The sequence below is a fragment of the Barbus barbus genome (genome assembly GCF_936440315.1).
Source record: "Barbus barbus genome assembly, chromosome: 18".
NCBI classification, from domain to species: Eukaryota; Metazoa; Chordata; class Actinopteri; order Cypriniformes; family Cyprinidae; genus Barbus; species Barbus barbus.
In genome coordinates, this window is record NC_136746.1 from 20634024 (window position 1) to 20658962 (window position 24939).

The 24939-nt window shown below is 36.8% G+C and overlaps 2 protein-coding genes across 5 annotated transcripts in view; one reads left to right on the plus strand and one right to left on the minus strand.

Annotated features, from left to right (window-relative positions):
* Positions 1-1538: 1538 nt before the first annotated feature.
* On the plus strand, positions 1539-6069 carry LOC306884530 (solute carrier family 66 member 3-like). The gene is made up of 7 exons (XM_079440464.1): positions 1539-1808; positions 3144-3226; positions 3311-3380; positions 4136-4193; positions 4340-4460; positions 4537-4578; positions 4661-6069. The coding sequence occupies exons 1-7, from the start codon at positions 1663-1665 to the stop codon at positions 4750-4752; spliced, it is 612 nt and encodes a 203-aa protein (XP_079296590.1). The 5' UTR covers positions 1539-1662; the 3' UTR covers positions 4753-6069.
* Positions 6070-6091: 22 nt separating this feature from the next.
* LOC306884514 (rho-associated protein kinase 2-like) overlaps positions 6092-24939 on the minus strand; it is a 46364-nt gene continuing 27516 nt past the window's right edge. Inside the window, exons 5-31 of one of the 4 annotated variants that reach the window (XM_079440440.1) lie at positions 21702-21962; positions 20415-20559; positions 20187-20325; positions 19984-20075; positions 18768-18927; positions 18580-18640; positions 18133-18261; positions 17826-18053; positions 16864-17110; positions 16674-16780; positions 16251-16410; positions 15834-15994; positions 15421-15605; positions 15212-15281; positions 14984-15087; positions 14536-14722; positions 14328-14421; positions 13988-14082; positions 13685-13876; positions 13429-13597; positions 13025-13095; positions 11869-11957; positions 11656-11734; positions 11253-11511; positions 10672-10885; positions 9764-10030; positions 8976-9179 (exon numbers count right to left, since the gene is read on the minus strand). In XM_079440440.1, coding sequence (XP_079296566.1) covers positions 9095-9179; positions 9764-10030; positions 10672-10885; positions 11253-11511; positions 11656-11734; positions 11869-11957; positions 13025-13095; positions 13429-13597; positions 13685-13876; positions 13988-14082; positions 14328-14421; positions 14536-14722; positions 14984-15087; positions 15212-15281; positions 15421-15605; positions 15834-15994; positions 16251-16410; positions 16674-16780; positions 16864-17110; positions 17826-18053; positions 18133-18261; positions 18580-18640; positions 18768-18927; positions 19984-20075; positions 20187-20325; positions 20415-20559; positions 21702-21962 — 4050 coding nt within the window. In that variant the 3' untranslated portion in view covers positions 8976-9094. Of the gene's footprint in view, positions 7728-8975; positions 9180-9763; positions 10031-10671; positions 10886-11252; positions 11512-11655; positions 11735-11868; positions 11958-13024; positions 13096-13428; positions 13598-13684; positions 13877-13987; positions 14083-14327; positions 14422-14535; positions 14723-14983; positions 15088-15211; positions 15282-15420; positions 15606-15833; positions 15995-16250; positions 16411-16673; positions 16781-16863; positions 17111-17825; positions 18054-18132; positions 18262-18579; positions 18641-18767; positions 18928-19983; positions 20076-20186; positions 20326-20414; positions 20560-21701; positions 21963-24939 lie in introns of those variants that run through there. The other 3 variants (XM_079440442.1, XM_079440441.1, XM_079440443.1) reach the window with 3 other exon arrangements.

Consider the following 24939-nt stretch of genomic DNA (forward strand, 5'->3'; position numbering starts at 1 on the left):
TTCCTGTGGGCGGTATCAAAAGGATGGCTTTGTCAACAGCCGGAATTATGCAACAACAAATTCTTATTTCTGCACTCTGTGTGAGAGGCACTATGTCTGTGTACAATAAGAGCAAACTGCAGTTTTTAAGGATCTAATGTTAAAAGTTTTTTGAGGCGAACATTTGAGCTGCCTTAATTCTTTGTGCTCTGTAATTAACAATGCCTGCTTGTTTAAAAAAAAGCAAAAAACACTTTGTAAAGCACACACTCACACACTCACACACACACACACACAAATAATAAAAATCAACTTTGTTATCTGGCTAGTATGGATGTATAGATGCTTTGTCTGTCCTGTATGAATCTGAGATTTTGCTAAATTTGCCCACCCTCAACTGTCTCACCCCTTTCACCCGAAATCTTGTACATTTACCCTTGTTGTTGTTTCTCAATCTTTTTTGTGTACTTGCAGAACATTTTATGGTATTATTTATTACTGGCAAGCCTTTGCATTAATTAAAAGCAAGAGAGATGGTTCTTTGAACAGGGTAGCAAGAGGCAGCGAAGCTGCTCAATGAAAAGTATGTCTGTTTTTGTTTGTTTGTTTGTTTGTTTTTCTAAATTAAAGGAAACGGCAAGAGTAAAAGAAAAAATATAAACTTGTCTTTTGATTATGAAGTTGTTATAAAACTTGTTGCTTTAAAATGTATCATTTTTGTGTTGTAACAGTATTTGTTTAACCCAGTGAATTGCTTAAAAACAAATAAATAGAGGCACACTCCAATTGTCATTTCTCCAAGAGTGCTCTTCATTTTGTATTTTGATTGCTTATTTAATTGATTTATAGTTGGGTCATTTTCAAATTATGTTGACTTAACTTGATTTAAAAATTGATAGACTTATTAATTGGTGCCACTGGAATCTCAAAACAAATAATCTGTTTTGATTCAATATTAAGATTTTATGAAAGTGTGAACTAAAACTAATCATTTAAAACAGTCTTGTTTAAGTCAACATTTTTAATACACAATGTAACACCAACGACGAGTGTAAATTGTTGGTTAATGTTCAGTTTTGAACCTGAGAAGTTCTTATGCTTTTTCCAAATTACATTTTTAAAGACCGATGACATACATGACGAGTCTTTACTTTGAAAATATTTATGTGTCATTTATTTATTTAGCACAGGTCCTTGCACTATTTAATGTGTAGAAAAAGTAATAAATAAGTAGGCCTAAAATAACTATGCTATATAATGGTTTACCAGATAAATGGGTACAAAGCAAGAAACTGTCAAATTAAAATCATAAAAGTCAAACGTTTTATATTGTTTAATAGCTTGTATAGTTTTGCTTTTTAAATGTGAATTTCCGAATATTTTAAATCTTTTTCATGACTGAATATCTGTCACCATATTTCTTGCTAATGACCTAGTTATTCATTTGAACTGAAGGTATGTAATAATGGCATGCTGGTCTGTTCTTTATAATCTGTTGGCGCCAAATAAGAGATGCATTTGTAGTCGAGAAGCAGCTGCAGCAATGAGCTACGGGCGCCGCGGAGGCTCAAATGTCGCGCGGCGCGCTGATGTGTGCGGAAGTGCCGCTGATTCAGATGCTAACATCTGGAGCCGCTTTATGCCAGGATCCCACGAGCGGATCACAGAGAGGGATTAACAGAAATGGACGGCAATTTAACGCTGCATTTGGCGAACTTCAGCACTCTGTTCGTGTGTATGGTGCTGAAGTTCCCGCAGATCTTCGTGCTGATGCGGGCCAGAGCCACCGCTGGAGTCAGTCTGAACAGTCTGCTGCTCGAGCTTCTCGGGTAAGAACCTCACACTGACTCTTCTCTGAACTCAGTCTGCTGCTGCAGGAAACAAGACATCCGGATTGAGCTGCATCCTGTCATTCATACAAATATAGTGCATGGATGTTCTAGGGGCATGTGACAAGTGTATGTGCATGTAACTGTTACAGGGGTTATTGAAATGTTCTGATGTTGCTTTAAGTATATTTTAGTCATTTTCACCACAAGTTTAATTAAATGGAATCAAATGTTATCATATACATAACATTAGTGCACTATGCACTAAAGAATAAACAGTGAATGTAGCCTAGATGGGGGTCTTCAACTTTTGCATCCCAGGGACCCATTGTTATATTGTATAAAGCAGGGTTTCCGCAAACCATGACTTTAACAGCAGTAATCACTGGATTGTAAAAAATATTGGCACTCCAAAAAAAAAAAAAAGCACTCATAAATTTTTTTATTATTATTATTTATTTTTTTAGAATGGAGATGAATGGAACTGTCCACTGCACTATAATTGTGCATGTGTGTACATTAAATTAATTTGCATATGTTTTTTATGCATATTTCTTCACATATCAATCCACAATTTTTAATTGTTAGCTTTAGTCATTTTGTTGTTTTTCTCACTTTTATTCGTTTTTTTTTCATATCTAAAATTCTATTTTAAATTCTATTTTAATTCTGTTTTAATACTTTTTTAATTGTATAAATTTCAGTAAATTTAATTAATTTCATTAGACATTTGACTTCATGACATTTTACATTTGCTTGAATTTCCATTATTTGTTTTTTTTATGGCTAGCATTATGGTTAGCATTATGGTTATGACTAATTTTTAACAACACAAAACTGAAACAGCGTTATTATCTGCAATTAAAAATAAAACGGAAACCATAAAAACAAAATAATAAATATAAAAAAAATTATTTTTTATTTAAAAAAAACTTGACTTATTTTACTTTATATTTTATTTATCTTTAAGTACTAAAATAATCCAAACTAAACAGATTAAACAGATTAGTAAATAAAAAAAATATATATTTTTTTAAACAAATAAAAATGACAAAAACAACAATTACCAAAACTATAGTGAGAACAGAAAATATAAAAATAAAATAAAATTTCAAATATTTCCAAAAACTGTAGCTGTATATCAGTTATACTGAAATAACAGTGGCCTGAATACCCACGTGTATTGTATACTACCATATTAAATAATTTTTTATCAGATTTTAGAGATTGTGGAGTGGAGTTGGATAATAGTTGGTGTTAATTATCAGCTGAATGTTTTTATGGATGTCCAAAATGTGTACAACCCAGTTTTTCCTCTTCTTCCTGTATGTGTAGGTTTATAGTGTTCATGTCCTATCAGATGTATTATGACTACCCACCACTCACATACCTGGAGTATCCCATCCTCATTGCACAAGGTGAGCACAGCTGACAGACCAGACTCTGATGCTTAAACACTCAAATCCAGTCTCAGTTATTTCTTCAATCTTGTGTGTCCACAGATGTCATTGTGCTCCTGTTAATCCTGCACTACAACAGAAACATGAAACACAGCCTCATATACACAGCACTGTATCCTTCAGACCCATGCTGCCAGGTTATGATATATATATATATTGTGACGATTCGGCTGCCTCCCCCCTTATTATCATCACCACCCCGTCCCGTATTCGCCGCCCTTCACCAGGCTCCCGACGGGAGTGGGTGTGTGAGAGAGGAGGGGCGCTGAAATAGCCAGGGCTGGCGGCGTGTGATGAGGCGCACCTGATGTGAATAGAGCCTCATCGCCGCTGTTAAAATGCCGAGCGCGCCTCTCCTCGAGAGACTGGTCTCTTCCCCGTGCATGCACACTGGTGTCCTCGTGGGTCCAGGAAGGGAGCGTAGAGGAACTCCCGCGCCGCCAAAGACGCGAGCTGCCGGACCCGCAGTCCGGATGGAATTACGCACCCGTGAGACGGCTGACGGGCCAGGATGCCGGGCCGTTGAGTCCCTCGGAAGTGCCGCGACGCCTAGGAGGGACGAAGCCACCACCCTCGCGCCCCGGTCCCGAGTGTGGAGCGCGTGCGGCCACCGGACTCCGCCCCTTACCTGGATCCTTCCCTCCGAACACTGCCCTCCTTTCACGAACCCCGCAGCATGACGACACCAGACCCCCTGTTTATTTTGGACACTTTTACCCCTTTTGGACACTTTATTTGATCATTTTGTTTAATAAAAACCTCTCCGAGGCCTGATGCCACACCCACTGTGTCTGTCGTTTGCTGCTCCCGCCACAATATATATTTAATGAGTACGATAGTTTTTCATTCCTTTACTGTAAGAATCAGGTTTGTGGGTGGATGGCAGCTGCTTACAGTACAGAAGTGGGTGATTGATCTGGCCATGGTGAGAACATGCCACCACTGATCAATTTGCATTAGTGTCGTATATATAGATTCAGATTATAGATAAAGCATTTTTGCAATTTCTCTGAAAAAAAAAAATCTTACAAATGTTTTAATGGTAATAAGAGGTTGTTTTTTGTCTCTCAGAGTTTGTGCACTTTCATTAGTGCTGGCAGTAAACTGGCACAGCTTCAGTGTCTGTGGCGCTCAAAGGACTCTGGGCAGGTCAGCGCTCTCACCTGGGCTCTGGCCACATATACATGCCTGAGTAAGTGACACGAAAGGAAAACTAAGCACTTCTCCAGTCTGTCGTATTGACATTGAGTGTTTGCTCTGTTTGTCAGCACGGATCTTCACCACCGTCATCACCACAGGAGACACACAAGGTCAGTAAGAGCTTCCTGATGGGATGTGAACTGTAGTGAAGTGTTGATTGTCATCTTTATCTGTCCTTTTTTTCTTCTCTAGTTCTCATACGGTTTGTCGTCATGAGCATTCTGAACATGTGGGTCACAGCCACCGTCATCTACTACAAACCTCATGCAGTGAAACAGGATTAAGAGGATGCAACTTTCTGCATACAGTTTATCTCAATGTATTCTCTGAAGCTTTTTTTTTTTTTTGAAGAACTAAACTAGATTCAGGTCAGATGCTATTTGGATGTACTGGATTTACTGACTTTGGGTAAGTGTGTACAACCAAAAATTTTATCATGATGCTCTGGGTTTCCCAGTTGATGTAGTGCTTGCAAGCCACTTCTTTGTTGAAAAATTGAATCTTGGGTGTGCTTATTATATGTTTGATTCAAAATGCAACAGTGATGACATTATTTGCATACTGGATTGTAATTGGTCTTGTCTTTCTTGCTTCTATCAGACCATTTTTAGCCAGCTTTACACTGATTAGTTCAAATTAGAAAGTTAAAATTTTCCACTTTTATTTTGCTGCCTTGCAAGCACTAGTATTTTCTTCAGAACATGCAAATCTATTATGACTTGGGATGTGGGAGAGTGCTTTTTTTTCAGTATAATTGCTTTAAATCTCATTCCCATGAAGGAAAACTGATATGAATGTTGTAGACTCACAAATGATGAATCGAATTTGATATATATCAGAAGTCTGACCAAATAGTGTAATGAAACCGTAAAAACCTTCCTATCCTTCTCTGATTCCAACACTTTCTTATAATTCTTGGTAGTTTTCTTGCCTGTAACTCCCTGCATTTGTACATGTTCACATATACTGTATATGTTTTTTTTTAAGTTGTTATACTGTAAGAAGTTTAGTAATGGTCTTTTTCTTAGAAAGGGAAATATTTTTGAGCAATTTTCAAACTGTTAAAATTGATTAATGATATCAGGTTGCTGAAGAGACTGTTTACTGTAGTTCATAAACGGGTGATATTTACATATGCTGAAATATGCACTTTTTTATTGAGCTTCATCTATATTGATCTGTATTATATGGCGATATAATGAACATATGGTAATTATTAATGCAAAACCAATAAACCATAGGACTCTTTTGAACTCTAGTGTTGTAGTATAAGATTACTTAAATTATTTCTTTAACTATTAGGTCTAAAGCACACTGTTTCTTTTGTGAGTACTTTAATAGATATGTTCCTTTGTATTTTATAAATCAAAAAACATCCCTTTTTGTGTGAAAATGTGTGGATTTGTTTAGTTGCAGAATTCAATAGTATTAAAAAAAAAAAAAGCTATCATGTTTTATAAATTAACTTTTCAGAATTTTTCTATGGTAAACAAATGAACACCCCAGATAATCAAGTATCATTTTTTGAGTGCAATAACTATCTTTACAGATTATTATGTGTATTGAGAATGTACTGTATGTTATTCTTGTGATTAAAGCGGAAAAGAAAAGTACAACCACATTGTTTATATTAAAACTTTACTTCCTTTTACTACATTCACAGCTATATACCTATGTAACTCACTACTTTTGTTTACAAAAATAAGCAAATGTTATACAGGGTTTCCAAACGACACGGCTACATATGCTTTTCATTTTATGGTCAAACAGTACATCAATATAAAACATGCAAATCTGGAGGCAGCGTTTTAAAATAAAAAAAAGTGCCCAGACCTGTATAAATAGCAAACCAACTGGTAAGATGGCAGGTCAAATATACGCTGTATATTCATATATATAACGTGTAAAAGAACACGGATGTGCATTCACAGCACACCCAGAGATACACACTGTTTGCTAGGGTAAAGATAAACACAAAAAACAATGACCACTTCAAATCACAAAATTAAAAAAAAAAAAAAATCTACAAAATACTTAGTGAATTTAAACGTGGTTTTCAGACATTCAGACACTGTCTTATGAACATTTCAGCTATGTGCTTGCAAAATGAATCAGTTTTTGGCGCAAGTTGTAGCGTGAGACCCAAAATTTCAACTTTTAACAGCTGATGATCAAGATGCCAAAAACTGACTGCTGGAAATATTTTAGAAACTCCTGCCCACATGTAAAGCTCACATCTAGATGCTGATCTCTGTTAATCATACCATCATGTCCCGTTAATTAAGGTTCCTCCTCAGATTACATAGCACAAGTGTCCAGGAGAGCATTAGGGGATGCATTCATGATCAGAGAATGTTTAATCAAGCTTTGATCACACAGTGGAGTAAACAAAGATAAAAACACTACAAGAAGAAACACTAGTTTGATTGCATTTATGAAGGAATGAGAAACATACGTAGTGGTGTTTTCTAGCCGTTTATGTTGTGTGTTGCACTACTGTCTATATTCAGCCACTAAAGACAACCAAAAAAAAAAAAAAAAGACTACGGTCAGACCCAGCTGTCGTCCACATTCTCTGGCCGGTCCAGCGGGGTTCAGTCTTAGCGTTCAGGTCAACTCTGGCCTCGAATGAATAAGAAGTTTGGTGTGACACTGACCCTTCAGTTCTGTGTAGATCTGTTGTGCTCTTGAAGTCGAAGCAACCGTATGCCCAGAGAATAAAAGCCATATCACGACAGCAAAACCTTCATCAAGATTTGTGCATCTCTCACTTTTTTTGGATTTGCCAAAATGTGCGAAAAGTTATGACAAAGGTCTTTAGTTGGTGTGACAGGAAGAATCCCAAATCACCATGTAGCAGCACCAGAATCCCAATATAAGGTTAACTAGAGAATGAGGGAGAAATCGAGAAAGAGAAAGACAAAGAGAAAGTTAGTTTCACCACATTTTAACCCAAGAGGAAAGAAAAATCCTTCGGCCATTTAAAAAAAAAAAAATCATGCTCAAAAAAAGCAGATTAACACACCTGCAAACACACAACAGGTCGCAAACTTTTATTGCAAAAGGGAAGAAAACAGACCTAAAAATAAAATACTGTTTTGATACACATTCTCTCATTTCGTTTTTTCCTTTTACAGTACAGCTGAAATGTCTTCTTGATAAACAGTTTGTAAACACGGTAATCAAATGGACTCATTTGTTCAGAAGGCTGTTGGTGGAGTCTTCTCGCCTCATCTTTGGAGGGTCCAGTCGAGGGGGACTAGGGCAAGAGGGTCAAAGGTCAAAAAAGAAACAAGCAGGCCAAATACCAATTCTCTGAACAAACCTCCTCTCCTTCATTACTAAATGAGAAATGATTGGAGAAACGATTCAGCTTTGCATTGGAGGGCAGAGGGTGTTTATGAGAATTGGTACAGAAACTTCTGTTGGATTAAGGCAAATTCTCTATAGCCCATCTTGGCCAAATCGGTCACACAAAGAGTTAACACACCCACATGCTTAAATTTGCTTCAACAGCAAACAAATCCCACTGCACACAAAAAATAGGCACTCCATGACTCTGTTCCAAAACCAAATGAGCAGCCTAGAGTTTAGTGTCAGCACAAAAATATTTACACATAGAACAGCCAAATTCTGGATAATATAGCATTTTCAATTGGATTAAACTGGTTTTGATCAATTTTAATGATAAATTTAATTTATATTTATAATTAACACCACTTTAATATAATTGTATGGTAACACTTTATTTTAAGGTGTTCTTGTTACACGTTACATGTACTTACTATTATAATAACAATAAATGATGAATAATTACATGCAAGTAACATTAACCCTAACTGTAACCATATAGTTAATTAATATTACTCAGTACTTAAATGCATAATTACACTGTAACAAGGATACCTTAAAATAAAGTGTAACCCCATTTTATTCACAATTTTGTATAGATTATTTTAGACATATACTACCATTTAAAATTCTAGGGTCAGAAAGGTTGATTTTTTAAAAAAAACATACTTTTATTTTACAAGAAAGCATCAAGTTGACAAAAGTGACAGTAAAGAAGTTTAGATCATTACAAAATACATCTATTTCAAATAAGTGTTCTTTGAAACTTTTCACCATATCAGTTTTCACATTTAACCAGCATAATTTAGAATGATTTCTGAACAATCTTGTGACGCCTGGAGTAATAGCTGCTGAAAATTCACCTTTGCAATCACTGGAATAAATTACATTTTAAAATATATTCAAATAGAAAATGGTTATTTTAAATTGTATTAATATTCCACAATATTATTGCGTTTACTGTATTTTTAACCAAATAAATGCAGCTTTGTTGAGCATAAGAGACTTTAAAAAATCTTACTGACCCCAAACTGATAAAATTCTGATGTTAAAATTCTATTTTGTTTAAATAAATACGCTACAAGTGAATTTAGGCATCAAAACATTATAATGTACTGTATATAAAACAGATTACATTTAGCATTAGATAACATTTGTGTTATCAAATTACTGGAATTACTGACTGTAAAGATTGCCCTCGTGTGTTGTGTATGGTCATTTTGGAAAAGAGCCCCTATGTAAGTAGTTACCCTGTTTGAACCCTACACATGCTCCTCAGAAATTAAACGTATGGTCATAATCTACATCATCCACGTCATCCAGAGCCCAGTGCCAGTCCTGAAGCTCCGAATCCAGAGGCCTGCAGGTGGAGGAGAGAGCATTCAGCCAAGCCTTCACCAACCTCACTACAGATCGTCTCAGTCTGGAGGTAGTTCGCTAAGGTGAAGCTACAACTTGGCACATAAGAGGTAATTACTATAACTGAGAACCTTAAAAATAAGACTGGCCACCGCTCAATGTCTGCTGAAGCTTTAACGGCTGTACATCTGTATGCATCTAGAGTTTGGTGCCAAATGTGCAATCAAGTTGAAGATACAGACCTCTATGTGAGAAGTTTGATGCATACTTTTAGTATTTAGCCTTTAAATTCACTGTTACTAATCACAATCAAAAACCTGAGCTGGTTACAAAAGAGAAAAAGTGCTTTGTTAATGCCCAAGCTGTCATCTTGCATCCCAAGTTACAAAAAGTAGCCCAGCGTAACACTGTTTAAGCTTTATATCCGGTTAGCCACCATTAGTAAAGACCGTAAATGTTATTCTGCTAGTCAAGCACTGCGATGTAAACCTTGAAAGCTCTTGAATGATGTTACTGAAGCATGCTAAAGCTAAACATCAATACATCCTCCATCCAACTTCCAGGTCGGCCAAGTTCTTCTCTCACCCAGTGTTGAACTGGGGGTTGAACGGCTCTGGAGCACAGGGTCCGAGACTTTCCTCTTTCTTGTCCATGTGCTCTTTGTGGCATTTGATCTGGCATCTCTGGCATTCCAGAGCCAGAGGAGGGTTGAACATGTTCCACAGGGGTTTGGTACAGGCCTCACAGTTGGCAGGAAAGTGGTAGAATAAAGGAATAAACTTGTGTCCCTTGTGGTAGATGAAGCCAGATTTCTCCGGACACGCTGTTGGTTCCTTTACGTTGTGCACAGACCTGTGTATCATATAGAGTAGCACTCTAGTGTGTAACCGGTGCCAAACACGTGTCTAGCGCTTCATTGATTTTATGAACCGCTATCTTAGAATCAGACTTTACAGGACAAGATGGTAAAGGGACAGTTCACACAAAAATTAAAAACAGAGAATTGTCATAATTGTCACACTCTAATGTTGTTCCAAATTTGTATGAAATTATTTATTCCATGCAACATAAATTATATTTTACAATGTCCGAGATGCATTTTTTTCAATAAAATGAAAGAAGAATGAAGACAGTGACCAAGAACCAGCAAATTATTTTTTGAAGTTATAAATTGACCAAAGATAACTAAAGTAACGTTTTCCAGAAAATACTATTTCAGACTTTTTACTTTATAAAACTCAACGTGTTACTTGTTTCTTTGCGAAAATTCGAGATTTCTTGTGAAATTTGTAAAATTGACTAAATTTTCTGAAAATTGTTTCAAATTAAATCCTACGCAGATTTTATTTCAGTGTATCAAAAAATGTCATCTTGACGGCAAAATTATAACAATAATATGGAAGCCCGTTTCTGCCACTGAATAAAAAACAAAAAAGGTAATTGTGATTTTTTGAATTTTGCATTAAAAAGTCTTGCCGATGCTTGGTGCTCACCTGGGTTTGCCGGAGGGTATTTGTCGGCTGGGTCTCCTCATGGATTGACTGCTTTGTACTTTAACAGGAACTCTGGGAGAGGAGCGGTGAGGGGCTTCTGGTGCTGGAGTTTTTTTAGGGATCTTCTTCATGAGCCGACTAAGCCACTTCTGCTGGTCCTCCTGAGACGATGCTAACAGCAGCAGATTTTTAGCCGTAGACACATCGTAGTTCACTAGAGATAGACGCAGAAAAGAAAAGCAGATGAGGGTGAACAAGTGAATGGGACAATTTACTTCAAACGTACAATACTGTTAAAATAGAAGAAAAAAAACAACTGGTATACATGTATAACATGTCGGTGTGTGTATATATTTATTTATTTATTTTTTCACACAGGGTTTTCACACTTAATGACTTTTCCACTTTTACTGTTTTTATATAGTTTCATAGTACTTTTGCTCTCTCAAAAAGTAACTCTTACTTGAATAAAGACTTTAGAACTGAAGAAATCATTTATGACTATATTCCCAGGTTTTCCAGGACACAGGAAACCCTTTTTTTAACTCATTAAGGTAGTACAGAAGACAGCCCCTGCTCACCTTTGCAGGGAGCGATGACTTCCTCTTTCTTGTCCATGTGGTCTTTGTGGCACTTGATGTGGCATCGTCTGCATTCGAGAGCTGGAGGTGGTTTGAACATGTTCCACAGGGGTTTGGTACAGGCTTCACAGTTAGTGGGGAAGTGGTACAGGGTGGGAATGAACTCGTGACCCTTATGGCAAATGTAGCTGGACTTGTCCCCAGGAAGAGGTTCCAGTTCTTGTTCTTTCTTGCACTCACCCTCATTAGCGTACAAGATCTGGGGGAAGCAATAATAAGCGATGAGTCCTTAGCTTACAGCAGTTATTCTTAGGATTCAAATACAATTTTATAAAACTTCTACAGGTTTAAAGTTTCAAAGTTCCCTGATACCCTGCCTGTGTTATCTGTGGTACCAATATACCTGGAATATTCTGGGGATCTCTTTGGCGTCAGCACGATAGACGTCCGTCTGGGTTACCGAACGCACATGGAAAAGTTTACTGTCAAGGGAATACCAGAGATATGAAGACAATGACAAGATGACCTAAGTCGGTCAGAAAAATAAATGATCTTTTTTACACTGGGACAAAATGCATTTCTATAACAAGTGGATTTAAAGAGTAAAAGGACTCACTCTATGTCCAACACCATGTAAGGATTGGAATGCTCTTTGTCCTGCTCACTGTTGTAGAAGAGAATCTTCTTGCTGCTCACCACAACATACTAGAGGAAAGAAAAGAAACAAAAGACTCACTGAATCCTGCATGACAGGGTTGGATGGGATTTCTGATGCAAGGGTATCATTGTCTAGCACTACAACTCTAGTGCTTTAGCTCTTGAGGTTGAGGTTTATCCCAGGTAATGAGTATTTACATTTACATTTATTACATTTTGCATTTAGCAGACGCTTTTATCCAAAGCGACTTACATTGAATTCAAGTTACAGTTTTTACATTTTATCAGCTCTTGCTTTCCCTGGGAATTGAACCCATGACCTTGGCGTTGCTAGCGCCATGCTCTACTATTTGAGCTACAGGAAAGCCATTCAGACAACGCGAGTTAATAATTGAAATAGAACAGGTTTATTAAATAGTTAAGCAGTTCATTCACTCACTATAAAAACAGTGTCATTTTACTATTATTGATATATTTTGAAATCTTTTATTCTTATATTTCATTTGAATTATAGTTTAAGTTGTAGCAATTTTGTTATGTGCTTGAAACTTTATATTTTTTATATTTATATTTAGCTAAGTTATTTTTGTTTCAGTAATTTTAATATTTCAATTGAACTTCTATTTCAGTTACTTGCCAATGCAACATTTCTAATTCCATTGAATATTAATATTTTATTTCAGCTTTATTTAGATTACCAAAAATGATTTTTAAGTTTTGGTTCAAGATAAAACTGGACACATTAATTTAGCTTAATTAATCACTAATTTGCATTCCTATGCACATCCACCATATCATGTCATATATGATGCCATAAATTAATTCAAAAATCGATCTAACACAAACATATTAGCAACAGGTTACTTCATTTGTATCTTTGTTCTACTATTATTAATTGTTCAGTGTGTTATAACTTGTTTTGTTCTTTATTTTCTTACTGACCTTTAATCTTTATAAAAAATAAATAAAAAATTATGCACTGATAACTTAATTGAGTGGTCCATTTTAATGTCATGTTGATGTTAATACTATTGAACTTTTTTAATAGCATAGCATCACAGCGTTCTTAGCTAACTGCTTGTTTTAAAAATGCAATACTCATGTCTAAAACATACCTTCTTTTCCCACCCGAAGCGTTTGGTGTTGTTCCTCACTGGTAAAGACAGCCAACCCTCCAGTCTTGTCTCTGTACAACACACAGAGAAAGACATGTATAATAAAACAGAGCAGTTTTATAAAACTACATCAGAGAAAAGTCTTTCAAGGGAAAGCATAAGGTCCACGCAAGTTTTGAGAGGTCAAAAGGTCATGCACTGAAAGCCATGCAGATCACCTGTAGGGTCAGGCTCTGCAGTGATGTGAAGGGTGAAAGATCAAAAGCTGAACTGAGAACCAGACCAAAACTATGCAGAAAGAAACGGGGGTGACATGGAACGATGTGAAGAAAACACAAGGAAAGTGAATTAAAAGGAAAAGGTAAACAGAATGAAAAGAAGTTTGGAAAAGGACTTCACAGTACCTTGTAGTGACTCGTCAGTGTCCATGTCTGGGCCACTGCTCATACTGGCAGAGTCGAGCGACTGGACGTTAATAGAGTTCAACAGGCCGCGCAGCTGCTCAATATCACTGTCTTTACTGTCCAGAGCCATCTGCAGTTCGATACGCACCTGAGACTCATCTGCCAGTTGCTGCAGGAAATAAACAAGAGTAAGAAACAAGCATTCTGGCTATATGTCAAACAGTGTAGCATTCTTGAGACTTATTAGCAGTCATACCGCTTGCATGTCATTGATTTCTCTCTGGTATTTGATGATAGTGCTGTTGAGCTTCTCCTTCTCGGAACGCAGCTCCAGCTGCAACTTCCTGTTTTCCTTCTCCTTCCTCCTCACGTCTGTATCATTTCCACGGCGACTTCCACCACCTCTGACCTCCTTTCTGTTCATGATCTCTGCCAGCTTGTTCACTGCCTAGAGTAAAAAGCCAATAAAATTAAGAAAAAGTAGTAACTGAGGCAGTAAATAAAAATCAACAAGCTCAATTTGATTCACATTTGCTACAAGGACAACATTATGGTGTACCTGTGTTTTGAGAGTTCTCTCTGACTGAAGCTGTTTCTCAAGGGCAAGTTTCACTTGAGTGATGGACTGCTCTTCATTCTTGAGATTCTGCATGTCTGAAAATTAAAAATTCTCTCAGTCATCACAGAGACACAAAAAGCCAAATTCAGCCATTGTAAAACCTGTTATTCACCTGTGTGAACAAATCTAAAAATCTCAAATATATATGTAAAAACTAATTTTAAAATATTTTTATTTTAAAATGATTAAAATATGTAAAAATCACATAATATAATACAATATAAAAGTCATAAAGGTTGACGCATTTAGCCACTGGTGGTGTAAGTTCTGGGTAACTTACAGTCTTGTGTTTCCTTTAGCTTGTTGTTGAGTTCTTCCTTCTCATTGGCCAGGTTTGCCACATCATTCGTCAATGTGCGATTAGCTTCCTCTAACTGTGGAAGGATGGGACAATTAAACCCAACACCATCCAATGTTCTCAAGACTGCTGCAAATCTAAATGTGATTTCTGTAATAGCGGCTAATAGCTGAAGTGTGGTGTAACTCACTGAGATGATGGTGGTGTCTTTTTCAGCGAGCTCCTGTCTGTGTCTGGCCATCATCTCTTTGATCTCTAGCTCCTTCATGATCTTCTCCTTCTCCAGGTCGGAATACTGCTCCTCTGCAATGGAGCGCGCCAGCTGCTCCGAGTCAGCTTTTGTTAGTGTGATCTCCAATTGGGCCGCAAGAGAATCCCTGAGAATAAGATACGAGAAAAAGGTATACCGAATTTAAACCAACATATACACAATAAATACTATCAATTTACAATGTGATTAAAAAAATACTAGTATTTTGACCCCAAAAAATGTATATTGACATGTTGTAATGAAAATTTGGTTTAAATTAAATTTTAATACTGAAAAATTAACACATTTTGCACACTAGGCTTAGTAGGATATGCTTTTTTTTCTGCTTATTATTGAATATATATATATATATATATATATATCTCACCTTTCCTCCTGAAGCTCCTGAAGATTCTGCTGCATGTCTTTATAGAGTTTATTTTTCTCCTCACACTCTTCCTTCAGCTCCCGCACCTGTGTCTTATACAGTGTCTACACACAAATGCACAGGCAGGCACGGGCACGCGCGCACACACACACACACACACACAAAGTTATGTTAGACCTTTGAGTGTTCAGTTTGTTTCTGGAGGGAAAGAGTGTTTAGACTTCTTACAGAGAAATACTGCTCTGCCTCCAACTGATCCTGCAGTTCCTTCATCTGTCCATCAGAATCCTGACGCTCCCTAGGATCACATTCACAGAAAATTTATATTTGAATAATTTCAATGTTTTTGCAAAAACAGAAGAGGTTCCCGACCACAATCTTAAGCTTTGTGTAAGGTAATGACTATTCAATGAGTTCCATATGCATGCGTTGCATACTTGCGCAGTTCCATATTTTGTTTTTCCAGGCTGCGTTTGATTTCCAACAGATGGTTTATCTCCTGTTTGAGCTGTTTCTCTGATGTTCGCAGGGTGCTAAGCTGCTGGTTCTGAACCTTCAGGTCATTCTGGGTCAAAGTGCGTTTCTGAATCTCTTGCTCGATCTTCAGACTCAGATTCTTTACCTAGAGAGAGAGAGAAAGCAGGAGAGTCTATATAACATTTTTGCAACAACTGTTATTGTGACGGAAAAAACAAGTTTTTGTTTTATATGATAAACATAACGCTTCAAGTGAAATGACCTGCTCTGCATGTCAAAAATACACAGTAAGCGACATTTACAGCCAGTAAATTCTCTTAATTTACTGGCCATCTGCAGTTGTTGCAAAAATACATGTATATCCTCCAAGCACCTCTTCTGTGAGTCTCTCCTTGTGTCGTCGCAGTTCCTCTAGTTTCTGCAGTGATTGTTTATAGTCGCAGTCAAGCATGGAGTTCTTCTTCTCCAGTTCTAACACCCTGTTCTCCACACGCAGTTTAGAGGAACGCTCCTCCTGCAGCTTCTGTTCCAGCTCTAGGTGAACAAACACAGACAGACATGTTAACCAGAAATAAAATCTTTGTTAACTGTTTTAAAAAAGCAGAAATTCCTCAATCAAATCTTCAATGTAGCTCTTGCCTAAACCACCAACTCTAAAACACTGTATTATCCATTCAACATTTAAAAGTAAACTTTCCTGTCAAGCTACCTGTTTTAATAGGAAATATGGAAACGCACATGTAAAAAATTTTCATTTCAATTAATCTTTAATCTCTTTAAACTCTCATACCCTTTACAGCCTCAGATTTGGCTCCTTCGATGGACTCGCTGATTTTGTTCTTGTCAGCAAGTCGAGCTTTTGTGGCCTTGTGTGCCGCCTCCTCCTGCTCCAAACCCTGCTGCAACATCTTCAGCTTATAGGTCATGTCAATCTGGTTATTGCTCTTCTCCTATTGGGCGCATAAACCAAGGGGGAGAGACATTAGAAGAGCAGTTGGCCATAAAATTCAATTAACAGAGAGTAAACCCCAATAAATAAAGTCTGTAGCTTTCTAATAGCCATTTGTGTACAACATTATTTCAGCAAGGAATGCTGGGAATGATCAACACTGTGCGAGGAAGGTATTAATGACGTTTGAATCCACGACCGTAGCTTATAATGATGTCACAACTGTCTCAACAAGGAAAGAGGAAATGAGAATGATTTGTTTACCTTTTCCAGGTCTGTAAGCTTCTCCTGAAGTTGCCTCTTCTCTGTCTCAGCTTTAGATAGTGCCTGTCTCACCTGTTTCACTTCCTCCTCCAAACCAGAGATGCGTGCTGCAAACAAGAGGTGGAACGTGGATGAATATGGTTGAGCGTGAAATGAACACACACATTCAAAGCAGAGGATATGCACTTACCCTGTAGATCAGAGATAGTCTCGGAGCCCTGGGTTTGCTCTCGTTTTTCTGTGTCCAGCGCGGCCTGCAGGCTGATGTTCTCCCTCTCAAGCGTGAGTTTGCTGTTCTCTAGCATGCAACATTTGTCCTGCAGTTCTCTCATGTGAGCCTCCAGCTGCTGCAGCTGTTTTGAGCTCTCTGTCTGAGTTTTACGCAGCCGCGCAGCAGCATCAGATTCAGCCCGCAGTAACGCATTTGCCTCATCCAGCTGCCGGAGAGAGAAAGAGAGAGTTTATAATGGAGACATGACACTATGTCTCTAGGATCACTGTGTTACTTGATCACACATGAGAAAAACACATAGCCTCGTGTTGTTCCAGGAAGACTGAGATTCTGGGAACTCTACTTTTAAGTTTAATTAATTTTACGTAAGACTATGGAACAAAATGTCACAAGCATAAAATATTCACATAAATGTTTAATTTCTAAACCATAAAAATACAAATGTTAAATAAATATGTATATATTTATTACATAATACACTTATTTATTATATATTATATTAATTACAGTTTAAATGTTTGGGGGTCGGAAATCTCTTTTGCTCACCCAGGCTGCATTTATTTGATCAAAAATACAGTAAAAACAGTAATAGTGAAAAATTACTACAATTTAAAATAACTATTTTAATATTTAAAAAAACTGCAGTCTGTATTTTAAAAAGTAAATTAGTCCTGTGATGGCAAAGCTAAAATTTAATTCATTCATTCATGATCACTCAGGATTCTATGGGAACAAAGTTCAGATACTATTTAAAATTTTTATTTTTTTTAAATATCACATTATAATTGTCTTTACAGATACTTTTGATCAATTTAATGGATCCTTGCTAAATAAAAGCATTAATTAAAAATAAATCAATCAATCAATCAAATTTACTGACCCCCAATTGTTTGTTTGTTTTTTCTCTCTAACCCACAAACCTGTTTCTGCAGGTGGATGTTCTTCTCATTGGAGATGTGCGAGTTCTGGTTTTTCTTCTTCATTTCATCCAGCTGATCCCTCAGACTATTCACTTCATTCTCGAGGCAGCGTTTGCGGTCGGCTTCACTCTCTGCCCTGCGGTGACTCTCTACGCCCTTGTGCTGTAGGAGAGCTTTCTCTCTCTCCAACTGTCTCAGAGTCGTCTCCAACCCTTTTCTGCTATTTATCTATAAGCACATGTGGTAAGATTACTGTATATTTCTACACACAAATTGCTGAGATCTCATAGATGAAACACCCTCTCACTTCTTCATCAAGCTCTTTGGTGATCTTCTCCAGGCGGCTACAGTTGGTTCTGTATTTTTGCTCCAGCTCATCTTTGGCCTGCATTTCATTGTTGAGCTGCTCTTCTACAGAGTGAAGTTTCTTCTGGAGCTGAGTGGAAAATCAAGCAATTTCGTATGGAATAATCTCTTAACTTTATAAATTACCTAACAAGATCTATATATTAAGCAGAGAGAAAGTGAATACTTACTGCTAAATTGTCCTGTGGGTAATAAAAATAGAAAGAAAGAAAAAAAAAAATGTTACAACCAATGCTACAAGAAGCACTAATCAGTTTAAGTCCAAGTCTCATATCAAGTTTCCAACCACCAGGGACTACTGTATGATGTAAATCCAGTCTCTACAGAGCATAACGCAGTTAAATTAAATGTATAAGCTGACGAAGGTGGGAATGTGTCTGTGTCGTACCTCTGTCTTGGATGCTGAGTGTTCTTTTTTCATTGCTGAACTGTTAACAGCATTCAACAACCTACACAAAAACAAGTAATCTGTGACATTAGTTATCAACTGGTTTTGCATCAGGAAAAGAAGTACAGATCCAACACTGTACCAAGAAATAGTTTATTGTACAAAAGTGAAAAAAAAAATGGTCTTACTGGTCTTCTTTAAAGTAGGTGAACCCCACAAACGGCAGCTGATTGCCAACGAAGGCTTTGGTTGTGGGAAAGGTCTCCACTTCTCCTTTATCTTCCTCTATCTCATCGAAATTACTGGTGTCTATGTCACTACTCAGCTCTGGAACCACAGGTGCAGCAGCTGGAGAGAGAATGGACAAAAAAGGGTCACTGTGTGTTTATAACAGCCGATGTAAACAACACTGATAGTAGAGATTATAATAATAATAATAATAATAATATTGCTCATAAATGTACACTTCTACTTCACAGTCTTGCTTTGTCTTTAGTTGGGTAACACTGGAATATGAATGTGTATTGAGCACAGTTATTTTAGTTTTAGAACTTTATTTTTGTTTAAATAGTTGTTTAATAGCTGTTTAATGTTTTAACGGCACATAAATAGTTGAGGCATTCACTAATATTAATACTAAATACTAATAATAAAAATGTTTTCTGCAATATTTCATAGTTTCTAAAGAGGGATCTTTTGAAAGAACACTTATTCAAAGAATGATATCAAAATAAATAAATAAATAAAGTGTCCAAACTATCTAAATGTAATGTTTTTGGACACTTAAGTTGAAACTAAATGCAATCAGCTGAACTTTTTCAGCTCTTCTGACCCACTTTAATATGTAATAAATATTTCTATTGTCTTTGAAAAATGGTTTAAGTGTACCGCTGAATGTACTGAAAAGCATTTATGATAAACTAAATGATCATTTTCAAGTTATCGAAACTCGTTTTATTTAAACACATTTGTAATTACAAATTTGTAATGATAAAACTGCAATTTGGAACATTTAAAATATATTAACTATATTAACATGTGCTTCAGTATGTCAAAATGATGTGCAAAAGATTCTTAAAAAGTTTTTTTTTTTAAATCACTTTAAAAGTAGAACTTCTAATTTTACAAAGTGCACTTAAAAAAAAAAAGCTAAGAAATGTATATAATGACATTTATTTCATTAATACTATATTACCTGCAAGAAGAGTTGGGTTTTTTTAGATTTGTTCACTTGTGCACTCTTTTTCCACAAGGGCAATGTTCCATAAAGACAAGAAGGTGTTTGAGAAATACATATACTCACTTTATTAATTTTTTTTCAGTGATATGACAAATTCCATAAACATTTGTATTACTTTAAAATGCACTGTAAAACATATGCAAGTATGATGGCTATTTACTCACTCTCTCTAATTGTGCTGAAGGTCCACTGGTCGTTTTTAAAGAAAGGATGTCTTTTAATTTCTTCTACACCATTTCGACCCAGGCGAACCTCCCTACCAAATGCAAACATCCACAAGAACATTTTGTCAGACAGGCATGTACCCTGGCAGTTGACCATCAATATAGAAATACACATACATCTATCTGTGCATGTAAAAGCTCACCTGTCTGTTAGGAAGGCACAAATTATGTTTTTGGCTTCTTGAGAGATCTCAATATCATCAGGAAAGTTAAGAGAGTTCTTATGGTCCATAATCTTACTGTAGGTCCCCACCAGAGAATCGGCATAAAACGGTGTATCACCTGCACCCACAAACATTTACCCAATTTAATAAATCAATACCACGAATGCACAATTTAGGCAAACACACACATTCACATTCCTGACTCACCAACCAGCATCTCGTAGATAAATACTCCCACTGACCACCAGTCACACTCGCGTCCGTAGTATCCGTCCCCTCCCTGAGACTTGAGAACCTCCGGCGAGATGTAATCAGGGGTTCCGACTGCAGTGTCACAATGAACCATCCCCGTCTATCGTCAACCAACCAATCAATAAGTCAACCGATAGGATCTTTGTCGATCTAGGTCTAGAGACTCTACATAGCAATATATACAATTTACAAAAAGTAATATCACATTACATTACACAAACTGATGCGTACTGGCACTAATTCAAACATTTTTCTTAGTGTGTAGTTTGGTTTCTCTACTCTAGATGGCACTATAATATCAATAAGCAGTATGTCCAGCCTAGTTTTTGTGGCTGGAATGTGCTACTAAATGGAAGGGTCAGAATTTAATCAGGACTTGGGGGAAATAAATTTGTCACTGGCAATAAAAGTGACAAAAATGCCCCAGATACGCAAAATGTGGGGCAAACAAAACATGTCCCTGTAGTGAATTTCATATATTAGTATCTGTTACATAACATTTGATGTATTTCATAACCTTCTATTCTAGGCCTATCTAGTCTTGAGTTCAGTGCCCCAGCAGACACAGTAGCTATCAGATACCTACAACCTCAGAGATGACCGTTGTTGAATAACTAGAAATATACTGATATATTTGCTGTTTTAAATTTAAGATTGGTGTTCACCTTCAGTGTTTTTATTGCTTGGATCTTTTTTCATGACTCCACCAAGTTCATAACATTTAAGTATCCCAGACCCATATATCCAATATTTTACAGCTATTGCTCTATAATTACCACATATGATAGAGATAAAGCAGAAAATGTACAGGACAGGATGACAATGTAACCTTCAGTACATCAAACACAACTGGGCTATTTGTGCTGATATCCTATAAAACTAGAACAGATGGGTGAGGGATTGGTTGGCCACATTTAGTCTTTAATCAACATAAACTGAGCATTTTTTAAATACAACAGATTCCTAGCCTCAGTATGACCCTAAGACCTTTGAACCCACCTGAGGTCTTCCTCACTCAGACATATAGGAATGAGAGGAGGGCTGAGTTTTTCTTTGCTTCTTTGAGTTTGGACAAGAACTGGCATGTGTTCAAGGTATTCGTCACGCAATTACATCCAAGAGTAACCTAAAAATCCCTGCACTCAGGGTGAAAGCACCCAGTCAAAAGCTGACCAGAGCAGTTTTGATGAGAGTCTGTGAACTACTGAAACTTGGCATTGCAATAACTGGTTATCCTCTTACCCCATCCATTTTCATGCATGTTCCAAAGTCGGCAAGTTTGAGGTGTCCGTAGCGGTCCAGCAGCATGTTGTCTGGTTTGACGTCTCGGTGAATAAAGCCCATGGAGTGGATGGCGTCCAGAGCCAACACAACCTCAGCAGTGTAAAATTTTGCCCACTTCTCTGGAACGTCGTATGTACTGGTGAGATTGACAAGATCTCCTCCTGGCATATATTCCATAACCATGTAGAGAGAACGGTCATCCTGGAATGCACAGCACAGCTGAGGGAAAGACGAGAAAGAATTGAGAAAAAGAGAAAGAGAATTATTATTATTAATTAATTAATTGATTTATTTATTTTTGTGATTGTGCTCAAACTAGAGATACCCTGATATATTTATGGTCCAGTTAACATAACACATAATTATATTAGTATGTTACATAAAATTTGATGCATTTCATAACGTCCTATTCTAGGCCCATCTAGTCTTGAGTTCAGTGCCCCAGCAGACACAGTAGCTATCAGATACCTACAACCTCAGAGATGACCGTCTTCAGAGAAAAAAACAACAACACATATACATACATATATATAAATAAATAAATAAATAACTGAGGCTAGGAAGCTGTTGTATGTAAAAAATGCTCGGTTTATTTTGATTAAAGACTAAATGTGGCCAACCAATCCCTCACCCATCTGTTCTAGTTTTATAGGATATCAGCACAAATAGCTCAGTTGTGTTTGATGTACTGAAGGTTACATTGTCATCCTGTCATGTACATTTTCTGCTTTATCTCTATCATATGTGGTAATTATAGAGCAATAGCTGTAAAATATTGGATATATGGGTCTGGGATATTTAGATGTTATGAACTTCGTGGAGTCATGAAAAAAGATCCAAGCAATAAAAACACTGAAGGTGAACACCAATCTTAAATTTAAAACAGCAAATATATCAGTATATTTCTAGTTATTCAACAACGGTCATCTCTGAGGTTGTAGGTATCTGATAGGTTTTCCTGTAGCTCAAATAGTAGAGCATGGCGCTAGCAACGCCAAGGTCATGGGTTCGATTCCCAGGGAAAGCAAGAGCTGATAAAATGTAAAAACTGTAACTTGAATGCAATGTAAGTCGCTTTGGATAAAAGCGTCTGCTAAATGCATAAATGTAAATATGTAAATAGCTACTGTGTCTGCTGGGGCACTGAACTCAAAGACTAGATAGGCCTAGAATAGAACGTTATGAAATACATCAAATGTTATGTAACAGATTCTAATATTTATTTATTTATTTAGTCATTTAGCAGACGCTTTTATCCAAAGCGACTTACAAATGAGGACATAAGAAGCAATCAAAACCAACAAAAGAGCGACAACGTGCAAGTGCTATTACAAGTCTCAGTTAGCCTAACGCAGTACAGATAAATATTATTAATTTTTATTTATTTATTATTTATATATTTTTTTTAATAAAAAGACAGATAAAATAAAATTAGAATAGAGAGTGCTAGAGTTAGAGGGTCAAGTAAAGATGGAACAGATGAGTTTTTAGCCGTTTCTTGAAGATGGGTAAGGATTCGGCTACACTGATTGAGTTGGGCAGGTCATTCCACCAGATGGGAACAGTTAATGAAAAAGTCCGTGAAAGTGTTTTTGTGTGTCTTTGGGATGGTACAATAATGCGTTGTTCACTTGAAGAACGCAAGCTTCTAGAGGGCATATAAGTCTGAATTAATGAATTTAGGTAAAGGGGTGCAGAGCCAGTGGTGGTTCTGTAGGCAAACATTAATGCCTTGAATTTAATGCGAGCAGCTATTGGTAGCCAGTGCAAATTGATGAACAGAGGCGTGACGTGCGTTCTTTTCGGCTCATTAAAGATTAATCTTGCAGCGGCATTTTGGATTAATTGTAGAGGTTTAATAGAATTGGCTGGAAGACCTGCCAAGAGAGCATTGCAATAGTCAAGTCTGGACAGAACAAGAGCCTGAACAAGGAGTTGTGTAGCATGTTCCGAGAGAAAAGGCCTGATCTTCTTAATATTATATAATGCAAATCTGCAGGACCGGGCAGTTTTAGCAATGTGGTCTGAGAAATTTAGCTGATCATCAATCACAACTCCAAGGTTTCTGGCTGTTTTTGAAGGAGTTATGGTAGATGAGCCTAACTGGAAGGTGAAATTTTGATGAAGTGATGGGTTTGCTGAAACTACAAGCAGTTCTGTCTTCGCTAGGTTGAGTTGAAGGTGATGGTCCATAATCCAGCAAGAAATGTCTGTTAGACACGCTGAGATGCGAGCAGCTATTGTCGGATCATCAGGATGGAATGAGAGGTAGAGTTGAGTGTCATCAGCATAGCAGTGATATGAAAATCCATGTTTCTGAATGACAGAACCTAGTGATGCCATGTAGACAGAAAAAATAATTGGTCCAAGAACTGAGCCCTGAGGCACCCCAGTAGTTAGATGTTGCGACTTGGATACCTCACCTCTCCAAGATACTTTGAAGGACCTATCAGAGAGGTAAGACTCAAACCACTGGAGTGCGGTTCCTGAGATGCCCTTTCTCAATAGGGTTGACAAGAGGATCTGATGGTTGACCGTATCAAAAGCAGCAGACAGATCCAGCAAGCATAATATATGAAATTCACTACAGGGACATGTTTTGTTATGTTAATTTATTTACATAATGATGTGTTATGTTAACTGGACCATAAATATATCATATATTTATGGTCCAGTTAACATAACACACAATTTAACTTTTAGCATTTTAACTGGGGCACAGATTCATAAATAATATTTTTTTGTTGACAACCTAAAAGTGTCCCATTTGATTTTAAGAAATACGATTGTAATAATCATAATAGGAATCAGTAAAAACATACACTATCATTTGGGGTTGTAATGTTTTTTTTTGTTTCTGAAAGAAGCCTCTTCTGCTTACAAAGGATGCTTTTATGTGATACAGTAATTACAGTAAAAACAGCAAAACTATGAAATCTAATTAATTACACTTTAAAATAATTGTTTTCTACTTTAATATAATTTAAAATGTAATTTATTCCTGCGATGGCAAAGCTGAATCTTCAGCAGGTCTTCAGTGTCACACAATCCTTCAGAAATCATTCTAATATGCTGATTTGGCTATCAAGAAACATTTCTTGTTATTATACAGTAAATGTTGAAAACTGATATTGTGCTGCAAGATATATTTAATTTCTTTGTAATAATGATTCTTTTGATCAATTTAATGCATCCT

Bases quoted from the DNA above. Each gene is read 5' to 3' on its own strand.
- LOC306884530 (XM_079440464.1), top strand. From the start codon at position 1,663: ATGGACGGCAATTTAACGCTGCATTTGGCGAACTTCAGCACTCTGTTC. The intron at 3,227-3,310 runs GTGAGCACAGCT...GTGTGTCCACAG, and splicing joins TCCCATCCTCATTGCACAAG to ATGTCATTGTGCTCCTGTTA. The intron at 3,381-4,135 runs GTATCCTTCAGA...TGTAAGAATCAG, and splicing joins AGCCTCATATACACAGCACT to GTTTGTGGGTGGATGGCAGC.